Genomic DNA, 17,618 nt, shown 5'->3' with positions numbered 1-17,618 from the left:
TCAAATACTGAGGTCTGAGCTCAATAGCAAAATAACCTGTGTACATTTAATCAAAATAAACTAAGGCATTTTAACATAAAAAATTTAGATTCCCTCTGTGCAAATCAACACCTCCCATAAGCCATTATTGTGATTAGTGTGAAAGTTTTGAAATGATTCGCTGAGCTTTTTGGAGGGAAAAAAATGACAGCCATATTCATTACTCAATAAAGCTCTCAATCCCTAATAACAGACCTGTATGTGGATTTCACATAAGAACCTCTATGTCCAGTAAAACAATGTCAGGTTCACCTTCAACAGGTAGTACTCTGTTAGCAGTCAGTGGAATGCTGTTTCGTCTGACTGTCCAAGGGCATATTTGGAATTTATACCCTTGGTGACTGATTATTTAAAGAGAACTCATAAAGATGTTAAGTTCTCCTGTTCCCTATGCAATCTCGATGCCTCCGTGACCAAAACACTGTAAATTTTTGTGTCTTTTTAACATTTTAAAGGTCTTCTGTGTTGAATAGCTCCAATCATTTCTTTCATTACTTCTGTTTTCATATCAATAAGCCTATCTGGAAGACAGCCTCATATTATGTTCACTAGCTGTGTTTCACATATCTGGTTTCCACGCTTAGCTAGGCCCTAAACTTTAGACTTTTAGATATGGCTCTCAATATAATAGCCATTATAATATCACTGAGTATCTACAATATGACACATTCTGCGCACAAAATTTTATTCAGTTTCCAACTGAGCACTTTATTTTTTTAAAGATTTATTTATTTATGCATACAAGAGCTGGGATACAGGCCAGAGGTGCAGGTGGTGAGAGGATTCACCAGGGACAGAGCGGGGAACAGAACAGGTGGACTGACTGAAATACACTGCTGAGGGGAGCAGCAGGTGATTCAGGAGAGTTCTGCTGTGCCATGTGAGTAGCTCCCTGGCTGGCTGGGGATTGAACTTGTGCTGCAGAGGCTGCAGATAGCTTTGTAGGTTGTGTCTTAACCCTTTGTGCCACCAAGGAGGCCCTGACTGAGTACTTTCCATGCTCAGTGAGGTCAAAATTAGACTGAGGAAACTGAAGCTAAGAAACAAGAAGCTAAATAATCTGCCTGACTTCATCCAGCTAGCAAATGTAAATTAAGATTCAACTTCTGCTCACTCACATTAACGCCCCTGCTTTCAAGCCTGCCTTTTTCCTTTACCTCTCCTCCTCCTATGCTAGGTCACCTGCAAAGTATGAGCAATGGAGGTGCTGGAAAGAGGAAATAAAGAAATTCTGTCATTTCAGCAGTTGCAACTTAGAGTTTGTTGCCAATGAAATATTTACGTTTTTTCAGAGAATATTATATTTTTAGAATACTAGTATCTGTCACTATGCACTTAAAAGCTTCCCAATACTTGAAAGAATTTTCCAATGAAATGGTGGTGATATCAATAAATATTATTCTCTGATATGGTACAATATGTGCCAACATTTGGAAAATAGTCATAATTCAGAAAACCAATACATTCTGAAAAGACAATACATAGTACAAAATTATGCAAACATTAAACATCCATTCAAAGAGCAAGAAAAACTAATGAATTTTAATTTAAACAAATACAAAAGGCTTACTGACAGGGTTTCAGGTTCTACATAGCAACTAACTTTCAAGAAACCTGGCAGGATTTTGGTCTTATATTAAAGAAAAGTATCCAGAATTACAGAAAAAGTAAATTAATCCTCTTCCACCTATATGTGTGTGAAGCCAGATTTTGTTCCCTACTTTAAGCAAAATTGTAGTTTGTAACAGATGAATGCAGAAACAGATGCGAACATATCTTCTACTAAATCATATATTACAATATAAAATAATGCCAATATTCTCAAAAGTAGTTTTGTTCTTTAAATATTATTTTCAAAAATAATCTAATTCATGTATACATGTAATGGGTTTGTTTAAATAATTATGAGGAAATAAATATTCTTAAATTTTTCCAACCCCAATATTTTTAAGCTTTTAATTTTAATTTCGAATATGGCAAGTATCAGTAGATATATTTCACATAACAAAAGGGACTCCTTAATTTTGAAAAATGTAAAGAGTTTCTGAGTCCAAAAAATTTGAGAACCCTGGTATACCAGATTCCTTATACCACTGATTTGAGGGTAAGGAGTTGGAATTAATGTATAAATTAGTCACTGGGTAACTAGATAAGTAATAATCATCAGAACAATTATGTGATATATATCATGTGCACTTGCTGTACTAAGTGCTTTACCTGTTTCATTCTTGAAACATATAATCCTTACACTAAACCTATGTGGAAGGCATCCACTATTGTTTCCATTTCATTGAAAATTGAGTCCTGAGAGTTGTTAATGAATTGCTGGTAAATATTGGAACAAGACTTGAACCTACAATCTTATCTTAGAATCTGTGTACTTTATGACGTTAGAGTTACTGTAAGTTATATTTGTATAGAACAAAACATCTTGCAGCAATCAGGTACAATGGGTGAGTATTGCATAGCCACATAAGGGTAGGTGCTTACAAAAGATATTGAGGTACAAAATTATGGGAGGAGAAAGGAGATTGTATTGCAATGACTTTGTAACAAGTTACTGTTTTTATAGATTTTAAAAGCACATAAAATAGTACATTATGGGGAGTCTCCCTGGTGGCACAAGTGGTTAAGTCTCATCACTTTGAAGCTATCTGCAGCCACTGCAGCTAGAATTTGATCCCTGGCCAGGGAGCAAACCCACATGGCACAGCAGACCTCTCCTGTCTTGCCTGCTGCTCCCTTCAGCAATCTATTTCAGTAGATCCACTTGTTCTGCTCCCCACTCTGTCTCTGGTGAATCCTCTCACTCCCCCACACCTCTGGCCTGTACCCCAGTTCTTGTATGTATAAATAAATAAATCTTTAAAAAATAGTACCATGTAGTTTTCAAGGTTAAAGAAATATTTCAATAAATGTAAAGAACTTGGATTGAAAAGATACTTATTTGTAACTTCAGATAATGATTTTTGGTGGGGAAAATGGATTGGAAAATATATAATTAGGGAAAGCAAATAAGAGAAAATAAAATGAAAATGACCCTGCACAAAATGATAGTATACCACAAACTGAATAGCATTGCTAATTCAAATTTTTTTTTAAGATTTATTTATTCATGCATACAAGAACCAGGGTACGGGACAGAGATGCGGAGGGTGAGAGGATTTATCAGAGACAGAGTGGGGAACAGAACAGGCGGAGCTACAGAAATACACTGCTGAGGGGAGCAGTGGGCGAGTTAGAAGAGGTCTGCTGCGCATACGGGTTGCTCCCTGTAGGGCTGGGGATTGAACTTGTGCTGCAGAGGCTTCGGATTGCTTTATAGTGCAGTGCTTAACCCCTTGTGCCACCAGGAGGAACAGCAACAAAAAATCTACTCCATCACCCTTCCCTACAAAGACACAACCTGCAATCCTCCTGAAGGAAAGAATTTTCTTTCCTTTGCCATGGAGCCAATGATATACCCAACTAACTTTCGCAAACAGGCAGTTCTTTCTTTTGGTCTTAATTCTAATCAGTCTTGAGATTCTGGCACCAGTCCCTGAGGTTTTCCTCAACAGGAAAAGGTGTGCTGCAGTGGCTGCAGAAATTATAAAATAGACTAGGATCCTGGAAGTACAGGAACCCTTATGGATTTTCCCAATAGTCTAAACAATTGACTATTTTGACATAAAATATGCTCCTTCTACAAATAAATCTATATGCTCTTTTATTTCACCTCTCCATGATTTTTTTTTTTTTTTTTTTTTTTTTTTTTTGCTGGAAAAGGAAATAATTATTTCACAATCCAACCAGCATGAGAATTCGGTGAGTCAGAATGCTAACTTTGTGGTAAGGTTTTGTTTATGTCAAGGTCATTTAATTTTATACTTTCTGTTCCCTAAAAAAATGAGATCATTTCACTGTTTTCCTTAACGAAGTACCCAAGCAATGGAAACTACTTTCTAAAAAAAAAAAACCCAAACCCTAAAGTTTACTAGTACAATCTTGTAAATCCTTCAAAATGAAGAAAGTCAATAATAAAATACCATTTTGTGGGCCCACAGATATATTTTCTCCTAATCCCTTTGGGAGATTGGGAGAGTCTCCATTACTGTAGGTGCCCAACACCCAGGAGATCTACTCAATAGTTTAGGATTCTTCTCTCTTCCCACCAATCTAGGAGCTGGGTGTCATAAAAGAGCTGAGTATTTGCAGAAATCTGTTTATTTGCAGTTACTAGAACAAGCCTTTGTTGAGAGGACTGATTCCAAGAGAAGAAAGACAAATGATGAATTTAGAGCCTGCACTATTTTTAGGTCTTTACTTCCTGGCTTCCTAGTCTATGGCACAGATTCAAAGTTCCTTTTTTGTAACTACCTCTGAAAAAAATAAGGAGTGACCTCTATAACAAGATCTTGCCTTTTTCACATGGATTCCATAAAATGAATAGTTTAACAGTGCAGGTGGGGGTCTCCCCGGTGGCACAGCGGGTTGAGTGCAGTGCTGTGAAGCTGCCCGCAGCTTCTGCAGAGTGGGTTGGATTCCCGGCCGGCCAGGGAGATACCCACATGGCACAGCAGACCTCTCCTGTCACCCTGCTGCTCCCCTCAGCAGTGCTTTCTGTCCTTCTGCCTGTTCTACTTCCCACTCTGTCTCCGGTGAATCCTCTCACCCTCCTGCGCCCAGCTCTTGTATACATAAAAAATCAAAACCTTTAAAAAAAAAGTATAGGTGGGATGAGAGTCTCATATTCAGGCTGCTGAGTGAATATAATCAAATAGGCACATGAGTTTGTGGAAAGTTCTGGAAGAAGTAATACAAGTTTCTTAGTTCTGAGGTGAGACCTTTGTTCTTCACAGATACATTTATTTCAAAGAAGAACCTATTGTACAATGTCCTCTTTGCATAGGGCAAGACAAATATGGACTAAGTGTCAAAGTGTGTCCTATAGGTGACATGTTGGGAGATTTATGGGAACTACACCTGAGGGGAGAAGTCAAATACTGTACAAAAATGAACAACAATGTAAGAAAATTAAAACGTTTAGTAAAAAAAAATAAAGTGTGTTTTAAACTTTTTCCAGGACTTTAATCTCATAAGGTATCATTTGGTGTAATCCTTATGCAAAAGTCAGCAGGTCTGGGCAGGCCTACACCTTCTTAGGTATCATTTTTGAACCCAGTTCTCCAGAAAGCTGACCTTTTCTTTTAATTCCTCACTTCATTCCACCTATCCCTAACATTAGGTTTAAACAGAAGACAGAATGTTCCTTGATCCTGAAACTATTCATCCTTGTAAGATGACCACAAATCCCCTTAGCTCTGTTATTCAGAATTCCTAATATTACTCCCTCTTCTGTTGCTTCAGGTTCTAAGTAACTTAAAACAAAATACTTCAGACCAATGACAGACTCATGGATCAGCAGCTCTTCCTAAAAGTGACTTGTTGCTTACACCACTACTTCTTTATACAAGGCATGTGATTTACCAATATGCATTTAAAAGTCAAAATGGCAACCTTAATTTTTACAATCCCCTGTGTAATGTCAAGTATCACATTTAAAAAAAAAAAGATTTATTTATTTATGCATACAAGAGCTGGAGTACAGGCCAGAGGGGTCTGTGTGTGTGTGTGTGTGTGTGTGTGTGTGAGAGAGAGAGAGAGAGAGAGAGAGAGAGAGTTCACCAGAGACAGTGGGGAACAGAACAGGGAGGCTGAGCAGTGGGCGAGACAGGCGGGGTCTGCTTCGCCACATGGGTTGCTCCCTGGCCGACCAGGGATTGAACTCGTGCTGCAGAGGCTGCCTATTGCTTCATAGCGCTGTGCTTAACCCCTTGAGCCACGAGGGGGGGCCCCCAGTATCACATTTTTAAAGTTCTAGTTACTATGAAGATTTTAAAATTTTTTTCTTGTTTTATAATTTGCAGAGTAAACTTGAGATTAAATGTATTGTTAGTTTTCTATTACCAAGGGAAGTATATAATTTGTTCCGAATTTTAAAGCCACTGCAGTAAATTCGCTCTGTAAAATTGTGCTGCTGACCTTAACATTTTTTTTGTAGGCAACAGCTATAATAACCTGTTTGCAAACAGATAAATGTCACCCTAGCAAGGGTGGAAGACCAAGTTTTGATCTTCATTAAAAGGCACAGATGTTCTATAAAGAGCAACCCTAGAAACTAAAGAGTTGAGAATGAACGAGGCAAATGCAAAATCCTCAAAAGGCAAAGATCCCGAGACTCTGCGGGAAGCCCCTCCTCTTCTTCCTCGGCCCGCCCGGCCCTCCTCCTCCTACGCTCCTCTCCCACCTCCCTCCTCCCGCAGCCCGAGGGCCAGCAGGAAGGGCTAGTGGAGAGCTGGGCGGCCGCTGACTCGGTGGGGCTGAGCACAAGCTTTTTCCCACTTTCCAGGGGCCAGTCGGAGAGGCCCCGCCAAGGGTGACAGCCTCCTCACCCTCTCCTCTGCTTGCGCGGCGCCGGCGAGGACCATGTTTTCCAAACTGCGGAGGTGGGGTGCCCGCGGCGCCTACCAGCGAGTCCCGGAGGGGCCCGGGGCGCAGGTAAAGCTCATTGGTCCTGGGGGGGAGAGGCGGAGCTGCCTTTGGGCCACTCTGGGAGGAGAAACGCGAGCAGAGAAAACTGACTTTGCAGACCCTGAAAAGGGAACTCAAGTCTTTTGGTAGCAACTGAGTGTGCGCGCGCGTGTGTGTGCGCATGAGAGACAGCTGAGATCTGTACACACACACACACACACACACACACACACGAGAGACAGCTGAGATCTGTACACACACACGAGACAGCTGAGATCTGTACACACACACGCACACCACACACACCACACACACGAGAGACAGCTGAGATCTGTACACACACACGAGAGACAGCTGAGATCTGTACACACACACACAAGCACACACACACGAGAGACAGCTGAGATCTGTACACACACTCACACACACACGAGAGACAGCTGAGATCTGTACACACACACACACACACACACACACACACGCACACACACGAGAGACAGCTGAGATCTGTCGTCTCCAGGATACTGTGAAATCTGAGCCATCACGATCTCAGGATGGTCGCTGGAGCAAAGAGGCATTTAGTTTGAAGGGAGAGGTTAATTCCAGTAAACAACCAAGCATTTTAAAGAGTGAATGGAGGGGCTGAGGTTGTGAAGAAATTCTACAACCAGTGGTCCAGACCAGTACAACCATAGAAGAGACTCAGGATAAATAATGTGTTATCTGTGGTAGTATTGGGACTGTAAGGTCTGGGTGAAGTCCAGAAACTGCAGGCGCTTAACCTGACTTCTCTGCCCCTTGACACCACGTGCTTCCTCCACAATAGAAGTCATGTGCTCGGGCAGTGGTACAAGGAAATGAACCCTGTGTTTGTGTATTAGGAACAATTTTCCTAATAAAATTGCCATCCCTTTAATTTGTCACTATATAAGGCTGGGGCTCAGAAATCGCCCTTAACACAGGTAATTCTGTAGATCTGAAATAGGAAAAAATAATAGATTAAGGGGACCGTGTTCTATTCCTGGCTTTCATAGTATCTAAATCCATGTGTCAAGTAATTATGACAACTATTCTGATCACATATAAAGTGAAATTTGAAAGTTTTACATTATAAATATATAAATATATATTTAAATATATAAATATATATATGAAGTATTTTTTTAAGTTTGTAAGATATAGGGGCTGAATAAATTTCTGAAATGTGAAAGGGCTCCTTCAGGACAATACACATATTTTACTTTAAAACAGAGGTGGAGGACTCAATGGGCAAACTAGTTTAACATCACCAGTGGAACTGCAGAGTTTAGGAAAGGCTACAAACTTGTGGGGTAGAAAGCTATAAACTCAAACCATTTCCTCCCCTTTCTTTCTCTAAGATTTGTAGAGTATTTATTTCCTTGATTTATTTAACCTGGATAGCTTTAGGGATAGGAATCTATTTAGACAAGATTGAAAACATTTGTTTTTTAAAAAATTATTAATTTTTACATCATTGTTCATTTTTAAACAATGTTTGCTAACCCCCCTACCCCTCAGGTGTAGTCCCCATAAAAATTCCTTCCCCAATGCACCCGTGCACCATCACCTCAGTCCCCTGTGCTGCTCCCTCCCTCCTTCTGATTCCTCTGATCCCTCTCCTTCCTCTTCCCCTGCATGATCTTTGTTTTATAATTGTCTGTTTGTTGAAAACATTCATTTTCATTGCACTTTCTATCTGTTACATCTATGATAACAATATTTTTAAAAAGTTGATGACTTTAAAGCGTATTGAAAACCATGTATAATTCATTACTAAGCCTTTATACTATTGCTCTATTAGAGCTCAGGTAAAAATATCTACCTAAACCATAAGCTAAGAATGTGACTTTCTGATTGAGTTTCAAGAACTGACATGGTGACCTACGAATAGAATACTTCTAATTTTTTTTTTTGTGGCATTCATCCATACCTTCATTTATTCATCTGAAACTTTGTTTATTATGAGCTAGATTGTAGGCTAAAGCTGTAAGTACAAAGATAAATCAAATATAGTCTGTCTTCTACAGGAACTAAGTCTAGCAGAAGAGAAACACCTGACAGCAAATGATTAGATAGTTGGGTAAAGAGCAGATAAATTCAATGAGGGCAGATGTGAGTGAGCCTTTAAATCTCTTAGTGTATGTTGAGAATGCTGTGGTAACATAGAACAAGAATCTAAGCTTTGGAAGCTGGGGGTGAGGAGAAATATTACCAAATGAAGTAAATCCTGAAAAGGATTAAAGCACAAGTAAGAACAAGCTAGAAGTGAAGTAATAGGAAGTGGGTAGCAGTAAAATGTTCTCTAACAGAAAACAGCTTGAAACAGCAGAACTGAGAGTGTGGAATTCTGACTGCAGGGTAGAATGAACTAACTGGATTAGGTTCAGTCTTTTAAACATTTTAGTTGGAGGATCTTAAACTCTGGATCTTAATTTTCTCATCTGATTGTGGGTGATAAAATAGTGCCACCACAAGATATGATGAATGAGATTATATACTTAGTCAGAATCTGGCACATAATAAGTGATGACTAAATTCTTTTTGTTTGTAGGTGTTTTCCTCCTCTATGAACCAGTATTTCTACTTTTCCATAACTTCCTCCACTATTCCCAGAACCTCCTTCCAATAACCACAATGAAGCACCTGAAGTTAAGAATTAAAAGGTGTTACTATGCTCAAGTTAACACTCAAGGAAGACTGAGAACAACACATTTCCCTATATCCTAGGCCCTGGCTGTGCATGGTTCCATGGTCTTAATTCTTTCTGTTCTTCCACTATAATCCAGAAATAACAGGATTTCCATTCAAATACTCTTAAGTAAGCAATGTTAAGGTATGTTGTCCAATGGCATAAAATATAAAAGTTAATAAAATGGCAAATAAAATGAAAGCCCATCGTGGGCTTAGACAAGGTCTAGTCTTGCTCTGAAGACTAGAAGTGTTATCAAATTGAAAATAGGTGAGTTAGAAGGATTGAGATATGGGTCTCCCTGGTGGCACAGCGGGTTGAGCACAGCGCTGTGAAGCTCTCGCAGCCTCTGCAGTGCAGGTTCAATTCCCGGCCGACTGGGGAGATTTCCACATGGTGCAGCAGACCTCCCCTACTGTGCCCGTTGCACCCCTCAGCAGTGTCTTCAGTCTGTCTGCCTGTTCTGCTCCCCACTCTGTCTCTGGTGAATCCTCTCACCCTCCCGCGCCTATGGCCTGTACCCCAGCTATTGTATGAATAAAAAATAAAATCTTTTAAAAAAAAGAAGGATTGAGGTATGGTTAATGGAGAAGGTGGGAATAGATTAGAACATTGAAAAATATCTCAGAATTGTCACAGTTTCTTCTACACATACATTGCTTTACAGCAATTTAGAAATAATCAAAGTAGCGAGGCCTATACAATGAATTCTGCAATTACCAATTCATTAAGAAATCATGTTTTTTTTTTTTTTTTTTTTTTTTTTTTTAAATAGAGGCATGCTTTATTTATTTATTTTACTTGTTTGTTTGTTTGTTTATACATGCACTGGGTACAGTCAGAAGCGCGGGAGGGTGAGAGAATTCACCAGAGCCAGAGCGGGGTGCAGAGCAGGCAGAAGGACTGAAGTACACTGCTGAGGGGAGCAGCGGGCGGCAGGAGAGGTCTGCGCGCCATGTGGGACCCTCCTCCGGTGGCCGGGGAGCAGCCGGGGATCGAACCGGCGCCGCAGAGGTCACAGGCAGCTTCGCAACCCAGCGCTCAACCGCTGCGCCACCGGGGAGGCCCAAATCATGTATTTTTTTAAAGATTTATTTATGCATACAAGAACTGGGGTACAGGCCAGAGATGCAGGGGGTGAGAAGATTCACAAGAGACAGAGTGGGGAACAGAACAGGCAGATCTACTGAAATACACTGCTGAGGGGACCTGCGGGTGAGTCAGGAGAGGTCTACTGTGCCATGTGGGAAGCTCCCTGGCCAGGGATCAAACCTGTGCTGCAGTGACTGAGGATAGCTGCATAGGTTGCATCTTAAACCCTTGCACCACCAAGGAGGTCCAAGAAATCATGTATTCTTGGTGCTTTGAAAAGATGAATTATCTTCACCAGATATTTTACCTGCTGACTCTCCCTTCTGAAAAGTAATTACTAAGATAAGCATTGCTTCAGAGAGAAATTGACTATGATAAATCCAGGATAAGATGCCTGGCCCATAGGCCCACATCTAAGGAGGCTTTTACCAGAGGGCTTAAAGGGCTTTCCCATCAAACAGTCCTAGAGGGATGCTAAGTTCAACATTGAGTCCTTGGTGTGGTGAAATTGCTTTGCAAAACTTAGGTGCTGAAAGCAACAGTCTTTTTAGGTAGCTACTGATCCTGCACCAACTAGACCCTTTGCTGGTTTGGGTCAGCTTGGCTGGCTCTGCCTTGCTCTCAGGCTTCCGCAATCAGCTGGTGGGGTGGGGCGGGGGGAGGGGTTGCCTTGATAATCTAGAACCAACTTATGCCAGGTAGGAGGACAGGCTGTCTGGTAAACACCTTGGTTTTCTTCCACATGCTCTCATCCTCCTGGAGCTCAGCCTCAGACACGATAGTCTCAGGATTCCAAACAACAAATCTCTGGGGGCTTACACCTGAAACTCTCAATGTCATTCCTGTTGCATTTTTATGAACAAAAGAAGAATCACCACTGGCCCAGATTCAGGAGACACAAAATAGATTCTACTTTTTCATGGGAAAAGCTGCAAAGGATTTGCAGTCACTTCTAGCCTGCCAAGAAATATCTGTTTTGGATAGATATGAGATCCTTACTGGTGGTAAATTATCAAATTGTCAACTCCCTGTGAGATTTGTACATAAGTCATAAAATGTGACCGTCAGGATAATTATAGAATACTCGAGACATTTTCCCAATAATATGTGCTCTTACTTTTCAAATAGTATGTTTGGTAACAATGTTGATGGCAATATCACAGTCGCATGTTTGAGCTAATGGCTGGGACAATAGTGTGATAAACGTTTTACATTCATCATTGCATTTCTCATAACAACCATGAGAATAGATACCGTTCTGGTAAATTATACATATCTTCAATAATTAATATTATAACTGCTGTAACTCAGACAACAGATTTGGAATTGAATGCCATGCTTGCTTCTTTATATCCAAGACATTTTACCCTATAAGGTGAAATTTTGTTTTACTCAGCCTTCCTAGGATCAGAATTTTTAAAAATATGTTAAATACTTTTAAAGTTTGAGCATGAAATCAGAACTCGGTTAGAGAGAGGATCAATGAAGAAGTTATTAAATGTGGGAAATTTGATGTTAATCACTTTTACATTTTGAAATACAAAGAAATTGTTGCCAATTCTTGAAATGTGAAATGATTATTCTTGAGGTAGTCTTCCCTTTTTAAACTAAACTCACCAAATTAATGGGAATTATGGAAAGTTATAACTGCCAAAATAATATAATTATGATAAATATATAATTATGTATATATCTGTACACTTATACAAAAATGTCATTAAACACAGTAGTAAACTATTAAAATCTATTTTTTAGAAAGAAAGTTATCTTTAATTTTGCAATTAAAATTTTTAAATTTAGATCATATGTTTGTATGTACTAACTTATAATGTGTATATTTGTATGTGTACACTACCACATAGTATATAAATTTTGTAAACAGCCATGTGCCAACAAATTCCAGGAACTATACTAAGAAACATATTTCATATTTACTTTGCCAGCTACTGGCAAGGATATTTCCAATATAAGTCAAAGACATCTTCCTCATACACTACTTGTTATATTTTCTTTTTAGAAATGCAGTCCAGAGAAAAGTGCTTCATTCTTCAGTAAGATGACGTATTCCTGGTTTAGCAGGTAGGACATTTACAAATTTGTTTGCTTACTATGCTTGATACAGTTAACAAGTTTGTCTTTTTTTATTTTTTGTAATTTTTTTTATTTAGTATTGGCAGGATTGATGGTTTGTTTTTTTTATTTGTTGCAGTTTTTTCTCCCCTTGGGTAGAAAAACAAGCTGGCGCCCACTGGTTTTTTTGTAGACCCTTCCCTCTCGCCCTAAGAAAAACAAGTTGGCGATTACCCGTCTTTGTGCCTTGACACCTTTTTTTTTTTTTTTTAAGATGAATGAGTTGACACCCATTTATTTTCTTGTTGAGCGCCAGCTTGTTTTTCTTCCCAAGGGAAGGGAAAGCTGCAACAAATAAAAAAAACAAGCAATCAATCCTGCCAATGCTAAATAAAAAAAATTACAAAAAATAAAAAAAACCAAACTTGTTAACTGTATCATGCTGATGAACATTCAGTGGGAACTGATTCCCAAATTTTATTCCTTTAATCTACATATGAATACTTTTATATGAATTTGTAAAAAAATTTTCTCAAGAGTAATCACAAATAATAACACACAAAGTAGTTCCATAGATGAGACTATTAATGTAATATAAAGGCAGTATGGCTATCCTTTTATAGAAATTATGTATGTTATCACAAGGGAGGGGCAGAAATATGAACATTGTTTGTAGCATCAAATATTTGTTATCCACCTCATACATATCAATTCATTTAAGCCTCTTCCAACTCCTATAAGATAGGCATATGGTGAGAAAATTGGGGTTCACTTTCTTTTTTTTAATTTATTTATTTATACAAGCACTGGGTACAGTCAGAAGTGCGGGAGGGTAAGAGAATTCACCAGAGCCAGGGCGGGGAGCAGAGCAGGCAGAAGGACCGAAATACACTGCTGAGGGGAGCAGCGGGCAGCAGGAGAGGTCAGCGCACCATGTGGGACCCTCGCCCTGCGGCTGGGGATTGAACTAGCGCTGCAGAGGCTGTGGGCAGTTTTGCAATCCAGCGCTCAACTACTGCGCTATTGGGGAGGCCCTCACTTTCTTTTTTTTTAAAGATTTATTTATTTATGCATACAAGAACTAGGGTATAGGCCAGAGATATGGTGGGGGTGTGAAAGGATTTACCAGAGACAGAGTGAGTGGGGAACAGAACAGGCAGACCAACTGAAATACACTGCTGAGGGGAGCAGTGGGCGAAACAGGAGAGGTCTGCTGCGCCATGTGGGTTCCTCCCTGGCCGGCTGGGAATTGAACTTGTGCTGCAGTGGCTGTAGATTGCTTCATAGGTTGCGTCTTAACCCCTTGCACCACCAGGGAGGCCCGGGGTTCAGTTTCTTGTCCACTGATGTATTGATACCCAGGTAGGAACACAATGACTCGATGTTATGAAACTAAATTTATCATCTTAATTTTATGCTCCTTGCATACATTTCTTTTTTTTTTTTAAAGAGTTATTTTTATTTATTTATTTATTTAATTTATTTATACAAGCACTGGGTACAGTCAGAAGCACGGGAGGGTGAGAGAATTCACCAGAGCCAGAGCGGGGAGCAGAGCAGGCAGAAGGACCGAAGTACACTGCTGAGGGGAGCAGCGGGCGGCAGGAGAGGTCTGCGCGCCATGTGGGACCCTCCTCCGGTGGCCGGGGAGCAGCCAGGGATCGAACCAGCGCTGCAGAGGCTGCGGGCAGCTTCGCAACCCAGCGCTCAACCTCTGGGCCACCGGGGAGGCCCACCTTGCATACATTTCATTGTAAATTGCCAATTTGTTCTGCCAGTATGTTGTCAAGAGTAGATGAATTCTTTTTTTAAAACAAAGTTTATTGTATACTAGATATCTTGCACTATGCTACCTTTAAAAACACAGAGGTAAATGTAGAAGAATTTGTAGTTGAATTAGTGGATTAAAAGGTAGACCTGGGCCTCCCTGGTGGCACAAGGGGTTAAGACACAACCTGTGAACCTATCTGCAGCCTCTGCAGTGCAAGTTTGATCCCCGACCAGGGAGCTACCCACATGGCACAGCAGACCTCTCCTGACTCCCCCGCTGCTCCCCTCAGCAGTGTATTTCAGTCAGTCTGCCTGTTCTGCTCTCCACTCTGTCTCTGGTTAATCCTCTCACCACCCCTACCCCGCACCTCTGGCCTGTACCCCAGCTCTTGTATGCATAAATAAATAAATCTTTAAACAAAATATCAAACACCGGTTTGGACATGTAGAGCTCAGACTTAAGACTAAACCGTTGACCTGTGGATATGTGTTTGGGAGTCACTGTAGGTCAGAAGTTGAAGCCATGAGTGTGACTATGATCACCCAGGGAGAGAGCAGATTAAATAGGATGAACAAAGAGAATGCTGGGAATCCTCGGTAATTTCAGAATATGAAAGAAAGGCCAAGGAAAGAATGTGATTGAAAACTAAGGAAACTATCAAAAAAGGAAAAATATAAAGTTGCCAATAGGGCCACATACTGAAAAATAGTAAATTAAAATAAGAACTGAATGTTCTCCATTACACTTGGTGATATAAAGATCATTGGTGATTTTTACAAGACAGTTTAAATAGAAAACTTTAGTATACTTGGTGAACAAATAATTGGGCATAAGAAGTTGAATTACAGTAAGAATACCAAATTACACAAATCTAGAAATCATTTAAAGAGGATGGTAATAATTTTATACCAGTAGGCTACATTAAGTTTCACACTAGAAGGGTGAGATAGAATTATGTAAATGTGAGTGATTTACAGTTAATGATTTTGATTTTTTAAAAATTCTCATATATGTGTTGATACGTCTTCCAAACCTGAATTCTGTGTTGGGAGAAAGAATAACATCTGCTCTGTCTTTAAAATATTTCAGACCATAATTTTTAAATCACAGGATATCATAAAATTTGAATAATACAAATAAAATGAATTTTAAGTAAGTGTACTTTTACAGTTTTAATTATCAAACTGTAAAAATTATATGCCTTTATATTAAATATTACAAACACTATTTAAGGAGGATTGAGGATTGAAATAAAGGACTGAAAGTAAATATTTAAAGCAAGGTAAGGCATATTTAAAGATATGGCAGTTTAATATCTCAAAGTACATATCTTAAAACAAATCAATAAGCTATACTAATTGAATATCACATTTATTTTCTGTTTTAATTGAACATCTCAGAGCTTGATCAGAATTATTTTTATAGCAATGTTATCTGATACTGTCAATGGCATGCATCTAAATTGATTTCTTATCTGGTGATTAATCAATCGTAGCTGAAACATAGCTATTGTATAAGAGAATGTCTCTTTGAAGACAGTGGTTAATTGTGTTCTCAGATCTATTCTTTGAGCTACTGAATAAAGTCACAAATTATTTCCTAGGCCAAATTCAGGCTCCCATAATTATATGAATAATTCAATTAAACTGTGCTCCGATGATACAAATGATTAGGGAATGATATGCTTATGAACCTTAATTCCTAAGACAGTAGCTGTCGAGATCGTTTTGATGATCAAATAATTATGAAGGCTTTATTAGCAAATATAATCTGTCATCAGTGTATAATAATCATGGTCATTGAATAATCCCCTTGACACAAATGGAAAAAGCTAGTTTAAGTTTTTATAGGTCACAGTTGCACCATTTTTTTAAGCAGAGATGCACTATTCAATCTGTCCTACCCTTTCCTTGAATATTAATAAAATTTGCCATTATCTGACTTTGCCATAGCCTACACTTTTTCAGACAGCCTAACATTTTTTTCTTTTCCTATCACACAATTATCCCTTTTCAGAAATGTTTGAGAAGCTGATTGATAGTAAAAAAACTGATAATACTACTCAATACCCATATTTATCTACAAAATTTACATTTTATCTTAACTTCCTAGCCAACTGCTAATGATTTGCTACTGGTAACATAAATTGAAGAAATGTTCACATACAATTAATTGTTAATATACTTAAAGTTCCAAGATAAGGACATTGAAAAAAGAATGGAGGACCTCCCTGGTGGCACAGGGGTTAAATCTCAGCACTATCAAGCTCTCAGCAGCCACTGCTGCATGAGTTCAATCCCCTGCCAAGGAGCTAAACCACATGGCACAGCAGACCTCTCCTGTCTTGCCCACTGCTCCCCTCAGCAGTGTATTTCAGTAGATCCACTTGTTATGCTCCCCACTCTGTTTCTGGTGAATCCTCTCACCCCCAACATCTCTGGCCTAGACCCCAGTTCTTGAATACATAAATAAAATAAACCTTTAAAAAAGAAAAAAGAATGGAAATATAACACTTAAAGATATTGTCTATTAAGTAAGCATCACTTTGTGTTATGTTTAAAAACCTGTGACCAGTTTCTGGAGTTGCTGGTGTTTCATTGCCTGTAAAAATGAGAACTAAATACTGCTTTGCCTGCTTTAGAGAGCTATGAAAATCAAATTAATTTAACTGAAGTCCTTTGAAAAGAAATAACCCATCTAATAACAAAATATGACTTTAGAAATAAAGTCCACAGGTCTTTAAGATTGAGTGCATGCTACATTTCACCTATCAGGACAGTCAACTATCAGTCCTCATTGCTTCCCCAAAACTTCCTTAACATTCACTTTAGAGAAGCTGTTTCCTCTCCTAGACTCTTGCACATGAAAGTAAGACGAGCCCTTGCAATAAAAGTATTCAAGAGGAGGAGGAAGCACACACCTGGGAAAAGGGAGTCACAGTAGTTAAACAGCCAAGCCAAGTGCATCACAATCAATTCAGCTTAAGTGTCACTTTTAGATGCTGCATTATTTGGAGACTCAGCATGAAAGCCAGGGGTCACTTACCCCATGAACCAAAACCGCTGAGTTTTGCACAGTTCTAACTCAAAATGCTGAGGCAGTAAATGTTATTAAAAATGCTTTGGTGAAAATCAATGCAACCTTATTTTGAAAATGAATATTTATTTTATGGAATGGAATAGAAGGACTTAATATGACATAAAAGAAGTTTATTGCTTAATATGTTTTTAAAAGTGCACTGCAGGAAAATGTCCAGCATATTTGAGCCAATGAAAATGTGATTACTGAAGGTTCTTTCTCATTACATTTAAGCTTTTTTGTTAAATATGACTGATCGGATGATATATTGTAATATAATGAAAGTGAAATTGAGCCCAGTGGAGACTGTGGTTACCACAGAGTTTAAATCCATCCCAGGGTCAC

At 39.1% G+C, this 17,618-nt stretch overlaps 1 protein-coding gene and 1 long non-coding RNA gene across 4 annotated transcripts in view; one reads left to right on the top strand and one right to left on the bottom strand.

Moving 5' to 3' along the window:
• LOC129146719 (uncharacterized) overlaps nucleotides 1–17,618 on the bottom strand; it is a 90,193-nt gene that overhangs the window by 44,735 nt on the left and 27,840 nt on the right. The window lies entirely within an intron of this gene.
• The window catches only part of LOC119257278 (multidrug resistance-associated protein 1-like), a 79,954-nt gene continuing 68,656 nt past the window's right edge, over nucleotides 6,321–17,618 (top strand). For all 3 annotated transcript variants that reach the window (XM_054700357.1, XM_054700358.1, XM_037525099.2), the window contains exons 1-2: nucleotides 6,321–6,579; nucleotides 12,372–12,433. In XM_054700357.1, coding sequence (XP_054556332.1) covers nucleotides 6,508–6,579; nucleotides 12,372–12,433 — 134 coding nt within the window. In that variant the 5' untranslated portion in view covers nucleotides 6,321–6,507. The remainder of the gene's footprint in view (nucleotides 6,580–12,371; nucleotides 12,434–17,618) is intronic.

Source organism: Talpa occidentalis, unplaced genomic scaffold (genome assembly GCF_014898055.3).
Source record: "Talpa occidentalis isolate TD23 unplaced genomic scaffold, MPIMG_talOcc4v2.1 talOcc4.4, whole genome shotgun sequence".
Lineage (NCBI taxonomy): Eukaryota > Metazoa > Chordata > Mammalia > Eulipotyphla > Talpidae > Talpa > Talpa occidentalis.
The sequence above is the reverse complement of the archived record's forward strand: the minus strand, read 5'-3'. Positions and strand labels throughout refer to the sequence as shown.